Source organism: Hipposideros armiger, unplaced genomic scaffold (assembly GCF_001890085.2).
Source record: "Hipposideros armiger isolate ML-2016 unplaced genomic scaffold, ASM189008v1 scaffold_8, whole genome shotgun sequence".
In the NCBI taxonomy this organism is placed as follows: domain Eukaryota; kingdom Metazoa; phylum Chordata; class Mammalia; order Chiroptera; family Hipposideridae; genus Hipposideros; species Hipposideros armiger.
Window position 1 is genome coordinate 7,993,804 of NW_017731358.1, and position 25,768 is coordinate 8,019,571.

The following is a 25,768-nucleotide window of genomic DNA, read 5'->3' on the forward strand; positions in this document are numbered from 1 at the left end:
AGTGAAGCGACGTCCTCCACAACTAGACTGAAGAACAAAAGGACAGCAACTTGTCTGTTCCCCTCCCCCAATTGCCCAATAAAATATTTTTTTTAAAAATCAGTCACAAGAGAAAAAAGAACACAATATAGTGATATACATCAATTCTATCCCCAATTCATCAAGAGGATATAACAAGTATAAATACAGAGGGTGCCCAAAAAATGTATACACATTTTAAGAAAGGAAAGCCATATTAAAATTGTAATACTCCATATATACCGATAACAAAAGATGAATAGAAGTCACGTTTGCCTTCTGCAATTACAAGAAGTGTTCAAAGTGGTTACCATCAGTATCCAGATGCTTCTGATTATGGCGAACTACTGCTTGAATAACGTTGACCGAAGTGTCCACTTGTATACATTTTTTGGCACCCCCAGTATATATATACACCTAACATTGGAGAGCCTAAATATTTAAAGAAAATATTAACAGAACTAGAGGGAGCACTAAATAGTAATACAATAACAGTAGGTGATTTAAATACTGCACTTTTAATGTTGGAGAGATTATCCTTACAGAATAAGGAATGAGTAGATCTGAATAACACTATGTATCAAATAGATTTAATAGACATATACAGAACATTCCATCCAACAGCACCAAAATATGCATTCTTCTCAAGCACAAACAGAACATGTTCTAGGATAGATCATATATTGGACCACATATGAAGCAAGAAGATTAAAACCATATCAAGTATCTTTTCTGACCACAATGGTATTAAACTAGAAATTAGTAAGAGGAGGAAAAGTACAGATACAGTACAGATATTCCTCAAAATATTAAAAATAGAGCTACCATATGATCCAGCAATTCCACTTCTGGGTATATACCCTAAGAAATGATATCATGAAGAGATATCTACATCCCTATGTTCATTGCAGCATTATTTATAATAGCCAAGATATGGAAATAACTAAATTGTCCATTGAAGAGTGAATGGATAAAGAAAATGTGGTAAACACACACACACACACACACACACACACACACACACACACACAAAATGGAATATAATTCAACCATAAAAAGAAGGATGTTGTGGATGGACACTGAGGGCATTATGCTAAGCAAAATAAGTCAGAGAAAGATATATGCTGCATGATCTGAAATATGTGTGGAAACTACCAAAAACAAACAAACAAAAACAAAGAAATCATAGACACAGAGAAAAGATTGGTAGTGCAGAACTGAGGTTGAGGGATGTGTGAAATCAATGAAGGTGATCAAAAGGTACAAATTTCCATTTATAAATTAAATAAGACCTGGGGATATAATGTACAGCACGGTGACTATCATTAATACTGTACTGCACATTTGAAAGTTGGTAAGAGAATAGAGCTTGAAAGTTCTCATTACAACAAAAGAAATTTTTGTAACTATATATGTCTGTAAACTAGACTTATTTTGGTGATCATTTCACAATATATTGGGTTGTTGGAAAAGTCATGACACATTTTTGCAATGAAAAACATAGAAAAGTACGTCATGACTTTTCGACAGCCCAATACACAAATATCAAATTACTATGTTGTACACCTGAAATTAATATAATGTTATATGTCAATTATACTTGAAAAAAAAGGAAAGAAAATGACCCAAGAATTTTCTGTTTATAATAAACTCACTTCAAATATAGTGACATAGACAAATTTAAAGTAAAAGGATGAAAATAGATATACCATGCAAACATCATTTTTAAAAAAAAGCAGGAGTGGCTATATTAATGTCAGGCAAAGTAGATTTCAGAGCAAAGAAAATTACTGGAGACAAATAAAGACATTACATAATGATAAAGGGACCAATCCACCAGGAAGACATAACAATCCTAAATGTGTGCACACCAAACCATAGAGCCTGAAAATACAAAAAGCAAAAACTAATAGAACTGCAAAGAAAAACAAATACATACAAACTTAGAGTTGGAGAACCTAATTTACTCCACTCTCAGGATTTGATAAAATTATTAGACAGAAAATTAGCAAAGATATAGAACTCAGCAACATAAGCAACCAGCAACAATATCTAGGTGGCAAATATAGAACATTCCACTCAATATGAAAGAATGCACATGTTCTTCCAGAGTTCACAGAGCATTCACAGACACAACCATATACTAGGCCACAAAACAAACAACAAATTTTTAAAAACTGAAATCATAGAGTGTGTTTTCTTACCACAATGAAATCAAACTACAAATCAATAACAGAAAGACAAGAAAATGTCCAAACACTTGCCAAATAAAACACTTCTAAAAAATTCATGGTACAAATAAAAAGTTTCAAGGGCAATTTTTGAAACTATTGGGTTGTCAGAAAAACAGAAAAATACGTCCAACAACCCAATACATATAACTGAATGAAAATGAAAATACATATATCAAAATCTGTAGGACCCATTGAAGCAATGCTGAAAGGAGAATTAATAACACTAAATGCATACTTTAGAAAAGAGAAAGTATATCATATCAATAATCTAAGTTCCTACTTCAAAAAAACTAGAAAAAAAAGAGCAAAATAAGCTCAAAGATAAGCGAGGGAAAGAAATAAAGATAAGTCAATCTCTGAAACTAATATATTGTATGTCAATTATACAATTATACCTCAATTAAAACAAGAGAATGAAGATATGGTACATATATACAATGGAATATTACTCAGCCATAAGAAAAGATGAAATACTCCTTTTGAGACAACATGGCTGGATCCTGATATTAGCATGCTAAGCAAAATAAGTCACACAGAAAAAGTAAAGAAACATATGATTTCTCTTATGCGGGATATAAAACTGAAAGCAACAAACAAGACAAACAAACAAGAAAAAAATCATAGACACAGACAACAGTTTATTAGTTACTGGAGCGTACGGGGGGGGGTAAAGGGGGTCAAATATATGGAAGAGAATTTGTGTGGTGAACACACAATGAGATATACAGATTATAGAATTGTATACTTAAACTGAAAAGAACAGATATTACACTTAATCTTAGCCAAAAGGCCAAGAATCAATAGAATTGTATACTTACAACCTATATAATTTTACTAACCAATGTCACCCCAATAAATTTAATTTAAAGCTGTCTTAAAACCAAGAAAATGGAGAAAATCAATTAAACCTAATGCTGGCTCCTCAAAAAATAAAGAAGTCAATAAAATGTATAAACCACTAACTAGTAAGACTGACTACAAACTACCAAAATTCAACAAAGATAAAATAGAAAACCAAAATAATCCTATAACTATTAAATAAGTTGAATTTGTAACATAAAATCTGTCATGCAATAATCACCGGTCCAGGTAACTTCACTAGAGAATTCTAACAAACACAAAAATTTAACACTAATTTTACAGAATCTCTTCCAGAGAACAGAAGAGGAGGGAATATGTCTCAAGTCACTTTCTGAAGATGGTATTACCCCAACACCAAAATTATAAATAAATTAACTGAAAATAGAACCTGTTCCTAAATATAAAATGTAAAACTACATAATTCTTAGAAAAAAATTAAAGAAAAGAATTAAGATTCAGGGTTAGGAAAAGAGTTCTAAGAGGTGATACCAAAAGCACAATCTAAAAGGAAAAACTGTTCTCTGAAAGATCCTGTTAAAAGGGTGAAAGACAAATTAAAGACTGGAAGAAAATAACTGCAAATCACATATCTGATAAAGGACTAGTATTTAAAATATATAAGAATATGTATTCATATATATATAAATGAGATGTCACTACAAAATTATCAGAATGGCTAAAGTAAAAAAAACAAAACAAAGCAAAATGCTGGTCTTGATGTAGGGATATAGGATCACTCACATACTGCTGGTGGGAATGTAAAATGTTGCAACCACTCTGGGAAACATTTTGGCATCTTCTTATAAAACTAAACATGAAACTACCATAAAACCCCCTCAACTCCACTCCTGGGCATTTATACCAAAGAAATGAACACATGTTCACACAAAAACATGCACACAAATGTTCATAGCCACTTTAATCGTAATAGCCACAAACTAGAAACTACATGTCCTTCAATAAGTGAATGGTTAAACAAAGTGTGGTACATTCATATCATGGAATATTACCCAATGATTAAAAAAAAATGAACTGATACATACTACAATTTGGATGAATCTTCAGAGAACTATGCTGAGTGAAAAAAGCCAATCCCAAGAGGTTACATACTGTATGAAGAATTCTTAAAGTGGTAAAATTACTAAAATTAAGAACTAATTAGTTATGGTCAGTAGTCAGGTGTGGGGTGGGAGAATTGGAAGTTTAGACTATGATTATAAAGGGCAACATGCGGAATCCATGTGATGATAGAAATGTACTGTACCTTGAGTGCATCAATATCAATAACCTGGTTGTGACATTACACTACAGTCTTATGTTACTATTGGAAATTGGGTAAAGAGTACATGGGATTTCTCTGTATGACTTCTTACAACTACAATTAAATCTACAACTACTCAAAATAATAAGTTTAATTTTAAAAAATGGGATGACACAAAAGCAAAATTTTGGGAGAAATTTACAGCACTACAGACATATTTCAGAAAAGAAGAAAGTTCTCAAATCAATGACCTCAGTTTCCACCTTAAGAAACCTTAAGAAACAAAGAAAAGAATATCAACTTAAACCCAAAGTTAAGCAAAATAAGGAAATAAAAAAGATCAAAGTGAAGTCAATGAAATAGAATGTAGAAAAGCAATACAGAAAAACAACGAAACTAAAAGTTGTTTCTTCTGAAAATCAATACAGTTGATAAGCTTCTATTCAGGATGGTCAGGAAAAAAGAGAAGCTACAAATTACCAATATTAGGAACTAAAGAAGGGACATCACACTTATATCACAGATATTAAATACATGCAAATAAATTTGAAAATGCAGGTTTCATAATCATTACTCACTTCTAAAGAAACAGTAGATTATATTTGGTCATAAATATTTCCCTTACCTATTTAAAGAAATGTAATTGGTATTAATATAGCAAATAATGAACAAAAAATTAAGGATACATTCGTATAGCACCTGTTCTCGTCCCAATAGCCAAGGTTTTCTGAACTGGATCAAAGGCTAATGCTGTGGGTTGATAAGGAAAACCATGCCGAACTGTCTGAAAGAGAGCAAATAGTAAAAATAGTCATCAGCGAAATAAAAATTAAAATTACAAGATACCACTATGCAACCACTAGCATGATAATTTTTTAATTGAAGAAAACTACTAGCAAATGTTGGTAGGAGTAAAATAACACAACCACTTTGGAAAAATGTTGTTTCTTATAAAACTAAACATATACCTGTTGTATGACCTAGAAATTCCACTCATATGTATGGTACCCAAAAAAATGAAGAACACATATTCAATACATATATAATAATTTATGTAAGTATAGCCCTAACAACTTTATACATAACAACCTAGAAACAGCCCAGGTGTCCAACAAGAAAATCAAAAAACAACACTGGTATACTCATACAATGGAATATTACTCAACAGTTAAAAGATAAAAACTACTGACAGATGCAACAATGTGGAAATTTTCAAAAACATTATGCTAAGTAAAAGAAACAATACACAAAAGAGTGCACATAGTATGATTACATTTATATTAAATTCTGAACAAACTAAACTATGGTGAAAAAAATCAGAACAGTGTTTGACTTGAGTAGTACTGATTGGGAAGGGGTATGAAGGAACTTTATTGAGTAAAGGTAATATTCTATATTTTGATAGAGGTTTGGATTACACAAGTGTATACGTTAGTCAAAATTCATCAAATGGTACAACTTGAGCTTTCTCTGTATGTAAATTGTAACTCAAAAGAGAAAAAATGTATTATCAACAAATATTGAACTCTAGTCAATGATATGCATACTGAAGTTTTAAAAGGTAAAGCATACTGACACCTGCAACTTACTTTAAAATATATCCCAAAAAGTAATATTGGGTAGATGAATGAATAGAAGAATATCATTGGTACTTTTCTTTTTCTCTCATATTAGGCTGTGGGCCTCTGAGGAGCCTCTGTGTTTAATCTTCAGTGGTTTATTTTGTGAAATTAGAGGTACACTTGTAATTTTAGCAGGTATAACATTTGCCTTTCAGTTCCTCTGAGACAGAGAGAGATGGCTTCGATCTTTAACTTGTGCAAAGTGATGTTCTCTGTGTGTGAAGACTGTCCTTATCAGACAGAGTTGCTTGGAGTGTAGGCAGTCAGATACAACACAGGTTACCCAGTTAAGTTTTAATTTAAGAAAAATAACAAAGCATTTTTCTGGTATAAGTGTGTCCCAAATATTGCATGGGGCATACTTGTACTAAAAAATTATTTATTGTTTACTGAAATTCAAATCTAATTGGGTGTCCTATCTTTACGCTAAATCAGGCAAGCCCGTTGGAGTGGGTTTTCTGGCTCTGGTACTGAGCACGCTCCATCTTCTATAACCAGTGATGCTCCCATGTTACAGGCTTATAGCTAGAGCTGATTAGGGGCAGAAGGCAAACTCACCTGGTCTTACTACGGTCTTCAATAATCAAGATAATCAGACACAGTCGTAGTAATACTTAAAAAAATAGCACTGTATATGTGCCATGCACTTTATGAGCCTTTTGCTCACTATTTTATTTAATTCTCACAAGCCTTTAAGATGGCCCAGGACTAGCATCACTATTTTACAGATGAGAAAACTGAGGCCCAAATCAGCTTAGCAATTGGTCTAAGACACTTTTTCAATTGTCTGGGGCCAGATAATTCTTTGTTGTGGGGACTGTCCTGTGCATGGTAGGATGTTTTGCAGCATCCCTGGCCTTTATCCATTAGCTGCCATTAGCATTCCCTCAGTTGTAACAACTAAACTTGTCTCCAGATATTACCAAAAGTCCATGGGAGCAAATTCACCCCTGGTTGAGAACCAGTGGTCTAAGGTTTTATACTTATCAAGGTATTAAACCAGGATCAGAACCCAGGCAGCCTGCCCCAAAGCTTGTGCTCTTAGACACTGCAACAATTTCATCCAGGGAAAGTTCTGGGAGAAAAAGGAATCTATCATATCATATTTATTTGAAAGAAATCATTTGAAAATCGACGTTTAGGGCTTTTGCATGACCTATTATTACAGCTTGATTTCCTCTTTAAGGTGCTGGCACAGAGCTAGCTCCCTAGGGTTCAGAGTAGACAGTGGCTGGGACCTTATAGGCATTGAATATGGTTGTTGAATTGTGGCATAAATGAGAAGATCTCAGGCACGCCACGGAGCATGTTCTCCCTGCCTCGTAAAGAGAATGGGCTTCAACACACAGTTTTCAGGCTGTCCTCCTATGGCCTGAGAAATCCGCCACTCCCCTCGCCTCTCTTACAGCAAAGCCCTGACACTGCCAGACCTCTCTGCTCCATAAATGTTCATTCATTTGTTTTGTTTTTATGCTTTTTTTTAATTGAAGTGAAAGTCACATAACATAAAATTAATCATTTTAAAATGTACATTTCAGTGGGATTTAGTATATTCACAATGTTGTGCTACCATCACCACTATCACCACTACCTAGGTGTAAAATATTTTTATCACCTCAAAAGGAAAGTAACCATTAAGCAGTCAATCACCATTTCCCCTTCCCCCAGCCTCTAGCAACCATTAGTCTCATTCTGTCTCTGCAGATTTTCTATTCTGAATATTTCATATAAATGGAATCATACAATAAAAAAATGAAAATATAGTATGTAATAAATAATAAATAATAAATAAATGTCTCCATTGCATTTAAACAGAGTTTGACTGCCTAATCTCATTTAAACTAACACAAAGCTAAATATCAGGTTATATATTGACATTCATTAAATCAACAAATTAAAAGATAAAACCTCATGATTGTATTAAAAGGTTCTCGAAAGGCATTCGATAAAATTCAGTGGTCAATCCAAGCAAACATCTTATGTAAAACAGGATTGGAGGAAAACTACTTAAAGATGATAAATATTAACAATAACAAAATAATAACACATGATACTAAACAGCAAAAGGCTATCATCATTCCCATTAAAATGAGGAAGAAGTTATACAGGTTCATTATTCCCATTATTATTTAGCTTTGTTTCACAGATTCAAGCTAATTCCGTAAGATAAGAAATAAAAATAATATATATAAATACAGGAAAGAAACAAAATAGATTACTAAAATGTTTTAGAAACAGAAGAATGTAATAAATTGTCTAGATACAAAGTAAATAAACAAAAATCTAACTTTTCTCTCTACTAGCAATAACCAATTACCAATAAAATTGGGTGGATTATCCCCATTTATATTTTTAGTTTTTAATTTAAAATCTTTTGAATTTTTTTAAAAGTATAAAAACAAATGTTTTCGTCAGCAGCACTGAATAATGTATTTCCTAATATGTAAAATGGTTAGGGAGACAAAATATTTTTCACTAGACTGGAAACCTGATTAATAGCAGGATATGAATATATAATATTCATACATCTCAATGCTTATTTAATACTACCGAAGTTACAACACAACTGTTAGGATTCTATTAGAAATACAGAGCTGATGTAATTAGTTTGTGTTGTAGCTGTGACAACAAAATCCCATCAGAGTTCAGTGTTCAAGAAGCAATTGTTTATATACCTCAGAAATGTTTTCATTATTTTTCTGTGGTTCAAGCTGCTAAAAGCATCTCTTTTCAACGCATCTACAAAAACCCAATAGTGGAAAATTATTTATACATAGTGATAAACAATTAAGGTCCTAATTATTAACATTTTTCCAAAATAAAATATTCACCAACTTGCCTCTCAAATCCTATGTCAAGGCCTCACTCCTACATGAAATATTTGCTAAAATTCTAAGCCAACACCACAGTTTAGCACTTATTTTAAATTACTGAAGAATAATTATGGCCCTTTGGTCTCACCAAATAAGTTTTAAGCTCCTTTGTGAGCAGGGACCATGTGTTTAATTTGTCCCCTTCACTTAGCTCAGTGTTATGATTAAATAGGTTTTTTAAAGCTCATCAATATGATTTGTGCATTTAAGCAATATTTCCTTCTACATCTATTCTCTTATATTCTTAAGAAAGATGAATAATTGCAATAAAATATTTTATAAGCATGGAGGTAAAATTTTTAGAATAATTTTAAAACAACATATAATTATCTCTGTATTTAGATCAGCTGTCTCAAATTTCTATAGCAATCAAAGCACATCTGAGATTTTTTAAAAAGTTCAATAGCTATCATCACCCATTCCCTGAGCATGTTTGTGATTACTGTAAATGTATGCAATTGAATGATGTAATTCTAAGGTGTTAGAACAGAAAAGGCACCCACATTTCAATAACATTTTTAATATGTATAGTTATTTAATTGAACATGTTATAGATATAAATGTTTCACTAAATCTAATGTAAAAGTAGGTTATTCTTTACTACCTAATTGTGGTTTTTTTCCTACCATATTATATTACAAACCACTTGAGGTCAGAGATTTTATTGTTTCAAGCTTAAGAACCTTATAGGCATTCAAAAACATACTGACTTTTATAACAACAGTTTGACACATACAATGAGTAGCTATGATTCTACGGTTCACACTGTTAATCTTACAAAAAAATCTAAGACTCATAATTGAGATAATGCATATAAATATTCTTTATAAACTGATCATACTATGTAAATATAAAAGTTTACAGTACTTAAATAGAAAGGTATTCTTTAAAAAATATGAGGGAATCTAGTTCAAATTAGATGCATTTACCTTCTCTAATACTATCTCATTATCTCTCATACTATCATCCCTCAGCATATCACATAAAACATACCTTCAAAAAACCAAATAATATATGAACATACCCAATTTTTGCTACTGAAAAGAATAGAGATATACATAAAAATGTGTACTGACAGAAATAATATAAATACTAGCATACTAATAACATGAAATAATCATGGGTATACTCTAAATGGTATCCAATTCTATCATCTTTATTATTCAATAATGGACACAGAACTGAAGGATGGCTCTCTCCAAAGTACATCCACTGTTTTGTTTTTGTCCATCCCGAGGCGTCCTTTTCATCTTCTTAGGTGATTTTACCTTCTAGTTCATATATTTTCTCTCTACTCTGAGCACTACTAACAGCCTACGTCTTCAATATCCTTGTTTCAATCTATCATACACTTTGACTACATCATTCTTCCCTTTCTTTTCAACTCAACTGATGATCATCAATTTATTATCAGCCTCAAGTCAACACAGCCTGATCATCATACACTTCTAGGCCTCTTCCAAGAACTCAGATTTGGCATTCTCTCTATTCACTCACAGTATCTTTTTCTGTCATCACTTCCATTCCATCTCTCTTACCATCCTAGTACTTCCATTTAAACCTCCTTATCTGAAACCTTTTTTTTTTTTTCTGGCTATACTAGTCTCTATTTCCAACTTATTTAACACCTCAACACATTTCAACTTAATTCTGTATCATGCTTGAAAGGTTTATATACATCTTTTATTGAATCTATTTTATGTGTCTACGAGTATATAGCTATCAAACAAATTTCTGTGAACTTAACCTTTTTTATTAATATATAATAAAAATAAAAATTTGTAGTCATAGGAAAATAATTTGGCCATGGGATAAAATAAAAAACACTTTAAAAGAAAAGAAAATGAAAATCTTGTGAAGCAAAATTATAGACAGAATGATGTGGAAGAATATTGTTCTAGGAGTCAGGAGACCTAGTTCAGGTCCCACCTCTGACAAGTGGGACTACATCAAACTAAAAAGCATCTGTGCTGCAAAGGAAATCATCAACAAAATGAAAAGGAACCTATGGAATGGAAGAAACTATTTGCAAACCATCTATCTAATAAGGGGTAAATATCCAAAACATAGAAACGTACAAATCAATAAGAAAAACAAAAAACACAGAAACACACACACACAAATAACTCAGCTAAAAAATAAGCAAAAAGCTGAGTCAACATTTTTTTTTCCAAAGAAGACATACAAATGATCAACATGTATCTGAAAGGATGCTCAACTTCACTAATCAGGGAAATAACAATCAAAACCACAACTTCACACTGTTAGGCTGGCTATCATCAAAAAGTCAAAATATAACAAGTGTTGGTAAGTAAATAGAGAAAAGAAAACCCTTGTGCACTTTTGGTGGGAATGTAAATTGGTAACAGCCATTACGGGAAACAGTATGGAGGTTCCTCACAAAATAAAAATAGAAAAACCATATGACCCAGCAATTTCACTTCTGGGTATATACCACTATATCGAAGAATTACATGCACTCTAATGCTCATTGCAGCATTATGCACAGCAGCCAAGATATGGAAACAACCTAAGTGTCCACTAATGGGTGAATGGATAAAGAAAATATGGTGTGTGCGCACGCACACATACACACAATGGAACCTCAAGGCTATTGTGATTAAGCCCAAGTTAGCCTCTACTGGAGGATGAGCAGCCATAGGGAGGAAAACCATAGGGAGGAAAATCACAGCCATCACAAACCACCTGACATTTGAGTGAGGCCATGCTAGATCATTCAGCCACCAGCCAAACTACCAGCTAATCTTAGACACGGGAGAGAGCTGACTCTGTTTATGTTCTATTTCATTCACTTGACTTTCCCCAGGCAAGATAAAGCAGATGAGTCAATAATAATTAGGCCTCTGCTTCTAAATAAATTATTCTTAGAAGTAGAACAAGCTAATGAAAAACAATCCTTCAGTTTTTGCAACAGCTTTAGGACTAGGAACAAAGCAGGTCACGTTTGTATTAGATGGAGTGGAATAGAATTATAATTATGAGAGTAAATAAACCCTGATCATATACTAAAATTGCTACAGTAACCATCATGCCAGTTTAATTGATACTTTTAGACTGGACTTGATGCCTTTGCCTTTGCCTCTAAAACACGCGCTTTTGGGAGACACCGAAAAGCAAAGCCAAATCATGATTCAAGAGTCATCAACAATATTATCACAACTGTAAAGAATACCTGAATCAAGAAAATAACATGCCCTAGAAACAAGGGTGTATATCAAGGGGAATAGGTGATTTGCACCATTATTTCCTTTTTGAGCCACTGTCCCTCTTTTTTAAAAGCCTGAAGTTAAGAGCTATCAGCCAAATACAGAATGTGGGAAAGTCTGTAAGACAATGACCTAGTTATCTTCAACAATAAATAGCACAGGGAAAAAAAGGAAGGGGAGCTATTATAAATTAAAAGTATCTTAAGGGACATATGCAAAGAAACAGAATGTATGGCCTTTGTATCAGCATTCAAACAATCTATCATAAAAAGGCATTTTTGAGACAATCGGAAAACTGAACAAGAATTAGATATTAAATAACATTAAAGAGTTATTAATTTTGCTGAATGTGATAATAGCACTATGGCTGTTTCTTTTTAAATCTTTCCATGTTAGAGATACAAACTTAAGTACTTTTAGGTGAAATAATAAATATCTAGGGCTTATTTTAAATTATTCTAGTAAACCCAAATTATTTCTACAATTCTACTAAATAACTTGCCTATACTCTTCAAAAATATCAAGATGCTAGAAGTCAAAGAAAGACTGGGTAATTTTCCTATTTTTAAAGGACAATGACATGACATGACATGACAACCAAATATAACATGTGATCTTGGATTGAATCCCGGTTCAGAAAAAAAAATATTTGTATCTGGCCATAAAAAGGCATTAGTGAGACAACTCACAAAATTTGGATAAAGTCTACCTAGATTAGATAATAATATTATACCAATGTAAATGCCCTGATTTTGATAATCATACTGTGGTTTTATTTTATTAAAAGTCTTTATTTCAAGGAAATAAAAGCTTTAGGGACAAAGAGGTATTATGTCTATAATTTACTCTCAAATGGTTTAGAAAATGAGAAAGAATAGTAACTCAATGTGGTAAAATAATATTTGTGGAACTTGGATGAAGATATATGGAATTCTCTACTATTTTTGCAAATTTTCTATAAGTCTGAAGTTATTTCAAAGTGAATCTTAATAAAATAATCCAATAAAAAATGCTCTGTGTTTGAGGAAATAGGGAAGGAATAGATGAAATAAGAACAGCAAAATGTGATAATTATTGAAACTAGATGATGGATACATATAGTTTTTTATGCTCCTCTCTATTTTTTATATGTTAAAAAATTTCCACATTATTTTTTCGTTAAGGAATGCTCAGATAGCTAAATGGGTGCATTAGAGTGTAAATAGGCTTTCTCTGTCTTTCAATTTCTTCATCTATCTCAAGGACCCCTTAATACAGACTATTCTACCAGTCTGATTAGTACTATCCTTTAGAGGAATCAGAAATAAAATTAAAACATCTTTAACAATTGAAAGAAACTTCAAAAACCTCACTAAAAACAGTTGTCCAATGCTACACTATGTGGAAAAGATTCACTGTGCTTCTTATTAGTATTGGTTTTCATAAGGAAAAAAACATCAAATGTACATCATACTGTCAAATAAGTAGAGGTAAGAAAGATATTGTACAGAGAGATGTTCCAATAACAGGGGTATTTTCTCCCCTACTGTGCACTTTTCACAAAGTTATTTTTTCAGTATTTTGGAGTTTATTAGAGGGGGATTTGCCTTTAGAAATTGTTTTAACTCATTACCAACAGAAGCTAAAACTGAAGGCAACACTGGTCGGCTTAGGGTAGCAATTGTGGGTTTAGCAAGACCACAAAACTCACCCAAATTCCTTTGTAAATTACTATAATGTACCAAAATGTTTCCTATCATTATACAGCTCTTCATGTTGTAACCAAGGCACCCTTCATCCAAAACAGAAACTCTCTCATATTCCCTAATCACTTATTTTTGTTTGTTTCAGGTGCACAAAACAATATAATAGTTAGACATTTATACCCTTCACAAAGTGATAAACCCTCTCCCCCAATCTACTATCCCTCTGACATCGTATATAGCGGTTAACAATTCCACTGACTTTATTTCCAATGCTGTACTATATAATATATAAATTATAGTTGACAATCATTATTATTCAGCTTCAGCTTCAGGTGTAAACTGCAGTGGTCAGGCATCTACACCGTCCATGAAGTGGTCTCCCTAATAAGACAAGTGTCCATCAGATACCCTACAAAATCTTTACTAACATTATTGATTATATTCCCCAAAATATCTTTCGTATCCCCTCTTGAGCACCCCCTTTCTCACAGAGACAATGAGGTATCATTCCAAGAAAACAAAAGTAAAAATCTCATCAGAAGTTCAAAAACATCTGTATTTCCCCCAAATACAACTTTAGGTCTCCCAATCCCTCACCCAAAGCCCTTATTGGCTGACTGGGCTTAACCATAAAGTTCTCTTACTATTTCCAGCTCATAAAAAGCAGTGGAGTGCATTTACCAAATATTCACAGAATCTTAATTCCTATGTCTTAAATTATTTTTATTTATTTTGCTGAGAAGACTAAAAGAAGAATGCTATGTAGGTTTCCTTTCAGAACTAATCCCAAATATGAAAAACAAGTAATGATTAAGTTGTTTGCAAAGCAATTATTAGTTGCTAATTTACAATGAAAAGTAAAGTAGGAAGTATAGAAAGGAAAATTAAACTGATTTACCTTTTCACAGTAAACCTAGCAATAATAACTTTCAACTTATTTTTCCTTTTCTCACTTCAAACATCTCAAAGGCATTTTAAATACCATTTACCTGAACCACCCACCAAAAGCAAACAGCATACTTAATACAAGCTGTCAAAAACTAAGTGTCTAGTTAACAAATCAAATTTCTCCTGTGAAATCTGGTATCTTCTATTGTAGACAATGACATGTGATATGTATGGAGCAGACATTTTATCAAAATGATTAAGTAAGTACCCCATCACAGCATCCTACAATTTTAAATAAAAAAGTAATTCTTTATACTGTCAACAGAAATGTGAAAACATGTCACAGTTTTTTATTTTTAAACTAAAATAAAAAGTTATTCCAAAATAAAGTTGCTGGATACAAAAAAAAAGGTATAATTAAAGTATAGCTTTATTGAACAGCTTGTTAAAGGCAAAGAGACATATGAAAGCACTGTTTGCATATAATTGGCATTCAAGAGATTAACATTAATAAAAAGGCATTGATGTGATATGGGAATATATTTGTTATATTGAGTTAAATGTTATGAGGTATTTATTAAAATAGAGTTATAGCTATATATCTAGTTCAAGAACATAGAATGAGTTATTTTCCTTTGCAAAACCTGACATATATTTACACGTATATGCAAAGCTATTCCTGGAAGGATACACAAAAGACTGATAATATTGGTTGCTTTCTGAGAGGGGAATTGTTAGACATCTTAGCTAAGTATATGCTAACAGAAGACATTCGACTTGTTTTAAAAAACAAAATCTAAAGTGACATCAGCATCATGGCAGAGTGAGAAGACCCCTTAGAATATCCCCTTAAATCTACAACTAATGAGACATCTATAACCCAACGGAGGTTCTTCTGCTCAAGACACTAGCATACCTGAGAAATCCACACATCAGTATATCTGGAGTGGGTGTATTGGAACTCAGTAGGGGAGGCAGAATTGGGTGGGGGAGTGGGAGGACAAAAACAGTGCAGACATGGTTTACAAGCCACTTTGGCTGAGCCTTGGCCCCAGCTAACCCAGTGGCAGTGGAGGAGTCAGAGATGCAACCCCACACTATGGCCCAATAGAGAGTAAGAGGCACAGAAGCAGCATTGGTACCTGAGACTCTGGTCCCCCTGCACCCCCCCACCCTGATAGTTTGTGGTGGAGCCTGGTAGCAGCTCCTAAGGTGCACCTATAGCACAGCAGCACCAATAGCCATAGGGAATGAGGAAGCAGCATGGTAGGCTCATGAACCTGGCTCCCCTCCACCCACCACATTCTCCCACCACAGTGGTAGTACCCTGAGACCAAGGACACCAAGGCGACCTGGACACAGGAGGGACACCTACCACTATGATCACCTTGGCAGTGACTCCCATTACCAGAGTGACACCCACCTTTACTAAAAACCCAGAGGTGCAAGTAGTATAGGTAAGAGAAAACACCTATCACATGACCTACTATAAAAGAAAGGTCTCTAATTATCAACCTGCTGAATTGTAAAATCAAAACAATAACTAAATAAGACAGAAGTGCAACCCATCAGCACCATGAACAACCAAGGTAACATAGTAACACAGAAAGAAAGTGACAATTCTCCAGAAACCAAATTAAAAGTCAGGGAAGATTTTGGACAGAGAATTCAAAATAGCATTCATGAAGAAACTCAACAAAATACAAGAAAACTCAGAAAAGCAGTTCAATGAGCTCAGGAATAAAATTCATGAACAGAAGTACTTTACCAAAGAGATTAAAACTATAAAAAAGAATCAAACAGAAATTTTGGAACCAAAGAACTCAATAAATAAGATGAAGACTGCATTAGAAAGCCCTGGAAACAGAACAGACCATATGGAAAAGAGAATTAGTAAGCTTAAAGATAGAAATCTAGAAATGATTCTGGTAGAAGAAGAGAGAGAATTAAGATTTTTTAAAAATAAAAGAATCCACGAGAACTATTTGACTCCTTTAGAAGGGGCAATATAAGGATAATGGGTATCGATAAGGAGACGAGAAGGAGAAGGGAACAGAGTGTCTATTCCAAGAAATAATTAATGAGATCTTCCAAAACCTATGGAAGGAACTGGACATTCAAGTACAAGAAACTAACAGAACACCTAATTATCTCAATGCAAATAGACCTTCTGTAAGACATATTATATTAAAACTGTAAAAAGTTAATGATAAAGAAAAAAATTCTCAAGGCAGCCAGGGAAAAAAAAGACAATTACTGACAAAGAAAACCCCATCAAATTATCATCAGATTTCTCAGCAGTAACACCACCAACCAGGAATAATATATTCAAAATACAGAAAGAAACAAACCATCAGCCAAAAATAATACAGCCAGCAAAGTTACCCTTGAGATATAGAGAAATAAAGTCTTTCCCAGAAAAACAGAAGCTGAGGGAATTTACCATGACAAGACATGTATAACAAGATATGTTGAAAGGAGTTCTTCTACTTTCAACAAAAAGACAAAAGGTATAAAAAATTTGAGTATGGTGACAAACAGATGGACAGAACAGGAAATTACAATTCAATTTCAGAATATGGTGTTAAAGTCCTAATTATAACATAAAGGTTAAAGGGGTGGGAGAAGCATTAAAAATAACTATAGCTACTGCAATTTGGTAACAAACACACAACATAAAAAAGCATAATTTGTGAAAACAAAAACATGAAAGGGAAGAAAAAAACTGAACTTATGTAGGTGAATGAATATAACATGCTTTCAAAAGAAAAAGGGACTATTTTATCTATAAGACATTTTATACACACTTCATGGTAATCACAAAACAAAAATCCAGAGCTCAGAAGGTAAACATAACAAAAAGAGGAAACAGAGAAAAAAATCATAAGAAAATCACCAAACTAAAACAGCAAAGAGAAACATGAGGGGAAAGAGACAATGGAGATACAGAACAATCAGAAAACAAAAAATAAAATGACTGTAGTAAGTTGTCATATATCAATAATCACCAAAATATTAATGAACTGAACTCACCAATCAAGAGGCAAAGAGTAGCTGGATACATTAAAAAACAAGGCTGAACTATATGCTGCCGTCAGGAGACTCATCTGAGCTCCAAAGAAAAACATAGGCTCAAAATGAAGGGGTAGAAGACGATAATCCAAGAAAATGATATCCAGAGAAAAGCAGGTGCAGACATATTTATATCAGACAAAGTAGATATCACAACAACAAAAGGTAAAAAAGGACAAAGATAGACATTTTATAATGATACAACAGACAATACATCAAGAATACATAATATTTGTTAATATATATTCACCTAATCTAGGAATACCAAAATATAAAAAGCAATTATTAACATACCTAAAAAAAAAGAAATACACCACACACAATAATAGCAGGAAACTTTAACATGCCACTTACACCAATGGATAGATCATCCAGACAGAAAGTCAACAAGGACACATCAGCCTTAAATGACACATTAGACAGATGGATTTAATAGATATTTATACAACTTTCCATCCCAAAAAGACAGAATACACATTATTCTCAAGTGCACATGGAACAGTCTCAAGGATATGCCATATGATGGGACATAAAACGTCTCAATATATTTAAGAAGTCTATAATCACATCAAGCATCTTTTCCAATCATACAGTCTGAAGCTAGAAATCAACTATAAGAAGAAAGCTAGAAAAATCACAAATATGTTGAGATTAAACAACATGCCACTGAACAACTGTTGGGTCAATAAAGAAATAAAAGAATAAATCAAAAGACACATAGAGACAAATGAAAATGAGAACATGACATATCAAAATCTTTGGGATGTGGCCAAAGCAGTATGAAGAGGAAAGTTTAGCAAACAGGCCTACCTCAAGCAACAAGAAAAATCTCAAATAAGCAACCTAACATTACAACTTAAGAAAGTAGAAAAAAAATTAAGCTCAAAGACAGCAGAAGAAAGGAATAATAAAAATCAGAGCAAAAATAAATGAAATAAAGAATATAAACACAATAAAAAAATTAATGAACCAAAGAACTCGTTCTTTGTAAAGATAAGCAAAATTGACAAATCTTTAGCTAGACTTACTAAGGAAAAAAGAGAGAAGGTTTAAATACAATCAGAAATGAAAAAGGAGAATTACAACCGACATCACACAAATGTAAAGGATAATACAAGAATATTATGAAAGGCCATTTGCCACCAAACTAGACAACTTAGAAGAAAAGGACAAATTCTTAGAAGCATACAACCTTCCTAGACTGAATCATGAAGAATTAGAAAATCTGAATAGACTGATCACTAGTAAGAAAATTAAAACAATTATAAGGATGCTCAATGATCTCAGAACTTTATTAAAGAGATAGGAAACATAAAAATAGAGAAATAAAACATAAAAATGAACCAGGCAGAAATGAATAATACAATAACTGAAATGAAGAATACATTAGAGAGAATCAACAGTAAAGTAAATGAAGCAGAGGACTGAATCAGCGATTTGAAAGACAATGCAGAAGAACATACCCAATCAGAACATATAAAATATATGAGGATAGTTTTAGGGGCCTCTGGGACAACATCAAGCATAAAAACAACTGCATCATAGGAGTACCAAAAGGAGAAGAGAAAGGGAGTGAGAAATTGAAAACCAATTTGAAGAAATAATTATGGGGGAGAAAACAGACACACAAGCCCAAGAAGCACAGAGTGTCCCAAACAATATGAACCCAAAGAGGCCCACACCAAGACACATCATAATAAAAATGCCAAAGGCTAAATTAAAGCCAAAGAGAGAATCTTAAAAGCAGCAAGAGAGAAGCAGTTAGTTACCTGCAAGGGACCTCCCACAGGACTATCAGCTGATTTCTCAACAGGAACTTTGCATGCCAGAAGGAATTGACAAGAAATACTCAAAGTGATGAAAAACAACATACAACCAAGAATATTCTATCCAGTGAAGCTATCACTTAGAATCGAAGGACAGTTAAAGAGCTTCCCAGAAAAGGAAAAGCTAAAGGAGTTCATCATCACCAAATCAATATTACAATAAATATAAAAGGGACTTCTTTAAGAAGAAAAAAAGATAAAAAATATGAATAATAAAATGGCAATAACTACCTATCAACAATTACCTTCAATATAAATGGATTAAATGCTCCAATCAAAAGACATTGGATGGCTGAATGGATTAGAAAACAAAAGACTTACATTTGTTGCCTACAAGAGATTCACTTTAGATTAAAAGACATATACAGACTAAAAGTAAAGGGATGGGAAAAGATATTTCATGAAAATGAAAACAAACAAAAGCTGGGGTTGCAATATTTATACCAGACAAAATAGAATTTAAAACAAAAGCTATAACAAAGACACCAAGAAGGACTCAATAATTCCACTTCTGGGTAGTTATTAGAAGAAACCCAAAACATGGCTTTGAAGGAACATGTGCATTCATATGTTCACTATAGCATTGCTTACAGTAGCCAAAATATGGAGGCAACCTGGACGTCCATCAATGGAAGAATGGATAAAGCATAAGTGGTACCTCTATACAATAGAATATTAGTCAGCCATAAAAAAGAATGAAATCTTGCCATCTGCAATAACATGGATAGACTGAGAGGGTATTGTGCTGAGTGGTGTAGGTCAGACAGAGAAAGACAAGTGTCATATGATTTTACTATATATGCAATCTATAGAACGGGGTAAACAAACAAACAGAAATAAGCTTATAGATACAGAGAGCATTTTCATAGTTGCCAGATTCAGAGAGGGGGAGTTTGGGGGGATAAATGAAGGAGGGAGGGGATTAAGAGGTACAAATTGGTAGTTATGAAACAGTCATGGGATGTAGAGTATAGCATGGGGAATATAGTCAATGGTATTATAATAACTATGTATGATGTCAGATGGGTACTGGATTTATCAGGGTGATCACTTCATAAGCTATATAACTGTCTAATCACTGTGTTGTACACCTGAAACCAATATAATATTGTATGTGAACTGTAATTGAAAAACATATTTAAAAAAAGATCATATACAATGATCAAGTTGGATTCATTCCAAGGATGGAAGAATGGATCAACATATACAAATTAATAAATGTGATACACTGCACTAACAAAATGAAAGATAAAAATCACATGATCATTTCAGTAAGTACAGAAAAAGCATTTGACAAGATACAATATCCATTTATGTTAAAACTCACAATAAAATGGGTATAGAAGGAAAGTACCTTAACATAAGAAAGGCCACATATGACAAACCCTCAGCTAACACCATACTTCATGGTGCAAAACTGAAAGCTTTTCTTTAAAATCAGGAACAAGACAAGGATGCCCACTCTTGCCACTTTTATTCAACATAGTGCTGGAAGTCCTAGCCAGAGCAATTAGGCAAGAAATAGAAAGCATCCAAATTGGAAAGGAATAAGTAAAAGTGTCACTTTTGCAGAGGGCATGATTTTATGCACATACATACACACATACCCCCTAAAGACTCCACCATAAAACTATTAGAAATAACAAAATGTATGCAATAAAGTTTCAGGACACAAAATCAATATACAAAAAATCTGAGCATTTCTGTATACTAACATTGAACTATCAGAAGGAGAAATGAAGAAAACAATCCAATTTATAATCACAACAAAAAGACTAAAATACCTTGGAATAAACTTAACAAAGGAAGTGAAAGATCTATACACCGAAAACTACAGACATTATTGAAATAAACTGAAGAAGACACAAAGAAATGGAAAATAATTCTGTATTCATGGATTGCAAGAATCAACATTGTTAATATGCCCACATTACCTAAAGCAATCTACAGATTCAGTGCAACCCCTTTCAACATCCTGATGACACTTTTCACAGAAATAGAACCAAAAAAAATCATAAAATCTGTATAGAACCACAAAAGATTCCCAATAGCCAAAGCAATCCTGAGAAAAAAGAACAAAGCCAGAGGTATCACAATCCCCTATTTCAAACTGTACTACACAGCTATACTAATCAAAACAGTACAGTATTAGAAGAAAAATAAACACACAAACCAATGCAACAGAATTAAGAGCCCTATATGGGCAACTAATTTATGACAAAGGAGCTAAGAACATACAATAGAGAAAGGAAATTCTCTTCTATAATGGTGTTGGGAAAACTCGATAGCTATATGCAAAAGAATGACACTAGATCACTATCTTATACCATACAAAATTTAATAAAAATGGATTAAAGTCTTGAATGTAAGACTGAAAACAATAAAATACATAGAAGAAAACAGACACTAGGCTTCTAGACATTGGTCTCTGGTGTTGTTATGAATTTGACTCCAAAGGCAAGGGAAACTAAAGCAAAAATAAACAAATGGGACTACATCAAGCTAAAAAGCTTCCGCACAGCAAAGGAAACCTTCAACAAAACAAAAAGGCAATCAACCAAATGGGAGAAAATATTTGCAAATGCTTCCAAAAAAGGGTTAATATCCGAAATATATAAAGAATTCATACAACTCAAAAACAAGGAAACAATCTGAATAAAAAATGGGCAGAGGATCTGAATAGACATTTTTCCAAGAAAATTGTACAAATAGTCAAAGGGCATATGAAAAGATGTTCAACATCACTAATTATTAGAGAAATGCAAATCAAAACCACAATGAGATATCATCTCATACCTGTTATAATGGCTATTACCAAAAAGACAAAAAATAACAAGCGTTGAAGAGGATGTGGAGAAAGGGGAACTCTTATATACTGTCGGTAAGATTGTAAATTGGTGCAGCCCCTATGGACAATAGTATGGAAGTTCCTTTAAAAATTAAGAACAGAAACACCATGTGGTCCAGCAATTCCTCTTCTGAATATTTATCTGAAAAATATGAAAACACTAAATCGAAAAGATATATGTACTCTATGTTCACTGAAGCATTATTTTGTAAATTATATAGAACCGATCTAAGTGTACATCTATGGATGAATGAATAAAGAAGGTATGGTATAAGTATATACAATGCAATACTACTCGGCCATAAAAAAAGATAAAATATTGTCATTTGCAACAATATGGATGGATCTTGAGGGTATTATGCTAAGTGAAATCAGACAAAAAAGGATAAAAAACATAGATTTCACTCATATGTGGAATATAAAACAAAAAAGTAACAAACGAACTAACAAAAGAAAACAAAAATAAACTCATAGATACTGACAAAAGAATTGTGGTTACCAGAGGGGAAAAAGGGTAGGGAGAGGGAGAATTGGGTAAAGGAGGTCAAATATATGGTAACGGAAGGAAACTAGACTTTTGGCGGTGAGCACGCCACTATACAGACATCAAATTATAAAACAACGAAACATGCAGTTATTATATGACCCAGCAATTGCACTTCTAAGCATTTTCCCCAGACAAATGAAAACTTACTTTCATGCAAAAACCTGTACACAAATGTTTATAGCAGCTCTAGTTATAATAGCCAAAAACTGGAAATGACTCAGATGTCCTTCAATGGATGAGCGGTTAAACAAACTGTGGTGTATCTATACTATGGAATACTACCCAGGAATAAAAAGAAACAAATTATGGACACATAAAAACTCTGGATGAATCTCCAGAGAATTATGAGTAGAAAAAAGCCAATCCCAAAATGTAACAGACTATCTTTTATATAATGTCTTAAAATTTAAAAAAAATAGAAATGGAGAACAGGTTTGTGGTTTACAGGAGTGAAGGAGAGGGTTGTGTGCAGCTAAAAGGGCAACCTGAGGGATCCTTGTGATGATGGATGTTCTGTATGTAGATTATATCAATGTAAATACCCTGATTGTGATGTTGTACTTAAGTTTTGCAAGATGTCACCTTTGGAAAACAATTGGTAAAGAAAGGATGCATGGAATCTGTCTGCATTATTTCTCACAACTGCATGTGAATCTACAATTACCTCAAAATAAAAAGTTTAATTAAATAATAAAAAATCTAGCTATAATATTTTCATGGGATTAACATCTCAACAAACTAAAAATCTAGTAAAAACTAGCAAAATGTCAGGTTAAAGCAATGCAAACAAAAGGGAAATTGGGATTACACTATTAATATCACAATTCAAGGCAAAAAGCATTAAATAGGAAAGCAAATATTTTATATAGCTAAAGGGCATACCTCACAATAGAAGTATGATGCTTTGGCACTAATATCACTATATTGAAATACAAAAGATAAATTAATAAAAAGAATAAGAAAAATGAATGCAAACACAATAGTTGTGTGGGATGGTATAGCTCTGTGTTATTAACTAATCTGGTAAGCCAAAAACAAAGGTATAGAGGCACTGTATATAAAGTTAGCAAGATTTACAAATATATTATGAGCTTTGCCCGCCCCAAATAGAAAATAACTTTCTAGCATTCCTTTCCAGTGTTGCTGGAACATTTACAATGACTCATCACATACAGACTCACACACACACAAAAAAAATCCCATATTCCAAAGAGTAGATATTAAAAAGAACACATTAGTTAAGGGCAAAAAAAATTAAAAAATTAAAATGGTTAAGTATCAGTTCCATGAACTGGTTCTTTTAAAAGATTAATAAAATAGGCAAACTTTTGGAAAAGTTAATAAAGAGAAAAAGAGAAGACAGAAACACATAATGTTAGATTAAGAAATACAGCCATAGTTACAAAAGGGATTTTATTACAAACAGAATGTATAATGCTGTACTAATAAATGTGAAACACTGGATGAAATGTGTGATTTCCTATGAAAACATAAATTAATAAATTTCATTAAAGGAAAGGCAGTAATCCAAACTGATCAATTACCATAAAATTTTTTGTTCCAAAAAATACTTCCTCAAAAATATTGATCCCATCCAAAAGAGTATCTTTTCGAATCTTTAAAGAACTAGGTACCTTATTTCAAATAGAAAAAAAATGAACAAATGAAACTCAAATTTAAAAACCTGACAAACTATGTACACATACACACACACACACACACACACACACACACACTGGACACACACACACACTGGACACACACACACACAAGTGAAAATTACACATCAATTCCATTTAGAAATATAAAAGGTAAGTCCCAAGTAAAATATATGAAAAATGATTCTAGTAGCACATTTTTTAAACTATAACATGATTAAGCAGAGTTTATTCCAAAAATACTAATTGGCACAATTTCTTAAATGTCTCTCCATAAACCTAGGTAACTCTCTATCCCAACCTGACTTCAATAAGTTTATTGAAACAGTTACAAAATAAATATGACAAAATATTATCTTACTTCTATATTAATATTAATCAAAAAATATATTGTAAGTAGAGTTCCTATTCAAAATAGTAAAACAAATAAAATTCTAAGATGAAACTTTGCAAGAAATGTGTCACTTAATCAAACAACAATCAAAAAATACACAAAACATTTCTGACCAATGTGAACAAATGTAAAAATAACTAAAGAGGTATACTCTAAAATTAGAAGATTCAATATTTTAAAAAATCAAGTTTTCAATAATATTAAAATGTAAAGTAGAACAATCAGAATCCCAATTGGATTTATTACAAAACTTTATCTGGAAATACAAACCTAATACTAAACAAGAATTTTGGCATAGAAAAATATATGGGGTGGAAGAGATATGAAATACTAAAATATAAAACAATCATAATTTTAATATGGTACTAATATAGGAAGACATAGATTAATGTAATGAAATAAAATGTTGAAAAGCAGGTCAAGTAAATAAATTAATTGAATCTATGATTAAAAGCAGCAATCAAATCAATGAGAAAGAAAAGCGTTTTCCATAACTGGTATTGGAACAATTAGTGATCATTTGACAAATTCAGAACCCTCTTCATATAACATTAAGGGAGCCTTAAAGCCTTTATGCAGAACGTAGTTGATTAAGTCGTTAACAGTTTTTTTATACATAACATAGTAGACAAAATGTTAATATCGTTGCTATATAACATTCTAATAAACAATAAGAAAAAGCTAAACTGCCCAAAATTAAATGCTCAAAAGACAATATCTAATTCACTATAGGAGAAATGCAAATGAGCAATAA

General features: G+C 32.6%; 1 protein-coding gene across 1 annotated transcript in view; it reads right to left on the minus strand.

The window, feature by feature from the left end:
• STXBP5L (syntaxin binding protein 5L) overlaps positions 1-25,768 on the minus strand; it is a 241,372-nt gene that overhangs the window by 198,644 nt on the left and 16,960 nt on the right. Inside the window, exon 3 of the mRNA XM_019650992.1 lies at positions 5,061-5,158. Within this exon, the coding sequence (XP_019506537.1) occupies positions 5,061-5,158 (98 nt within the window). The remainder of the gene's footprint in view (positions 1-5,060; positions 5,159-25,768) is intronic.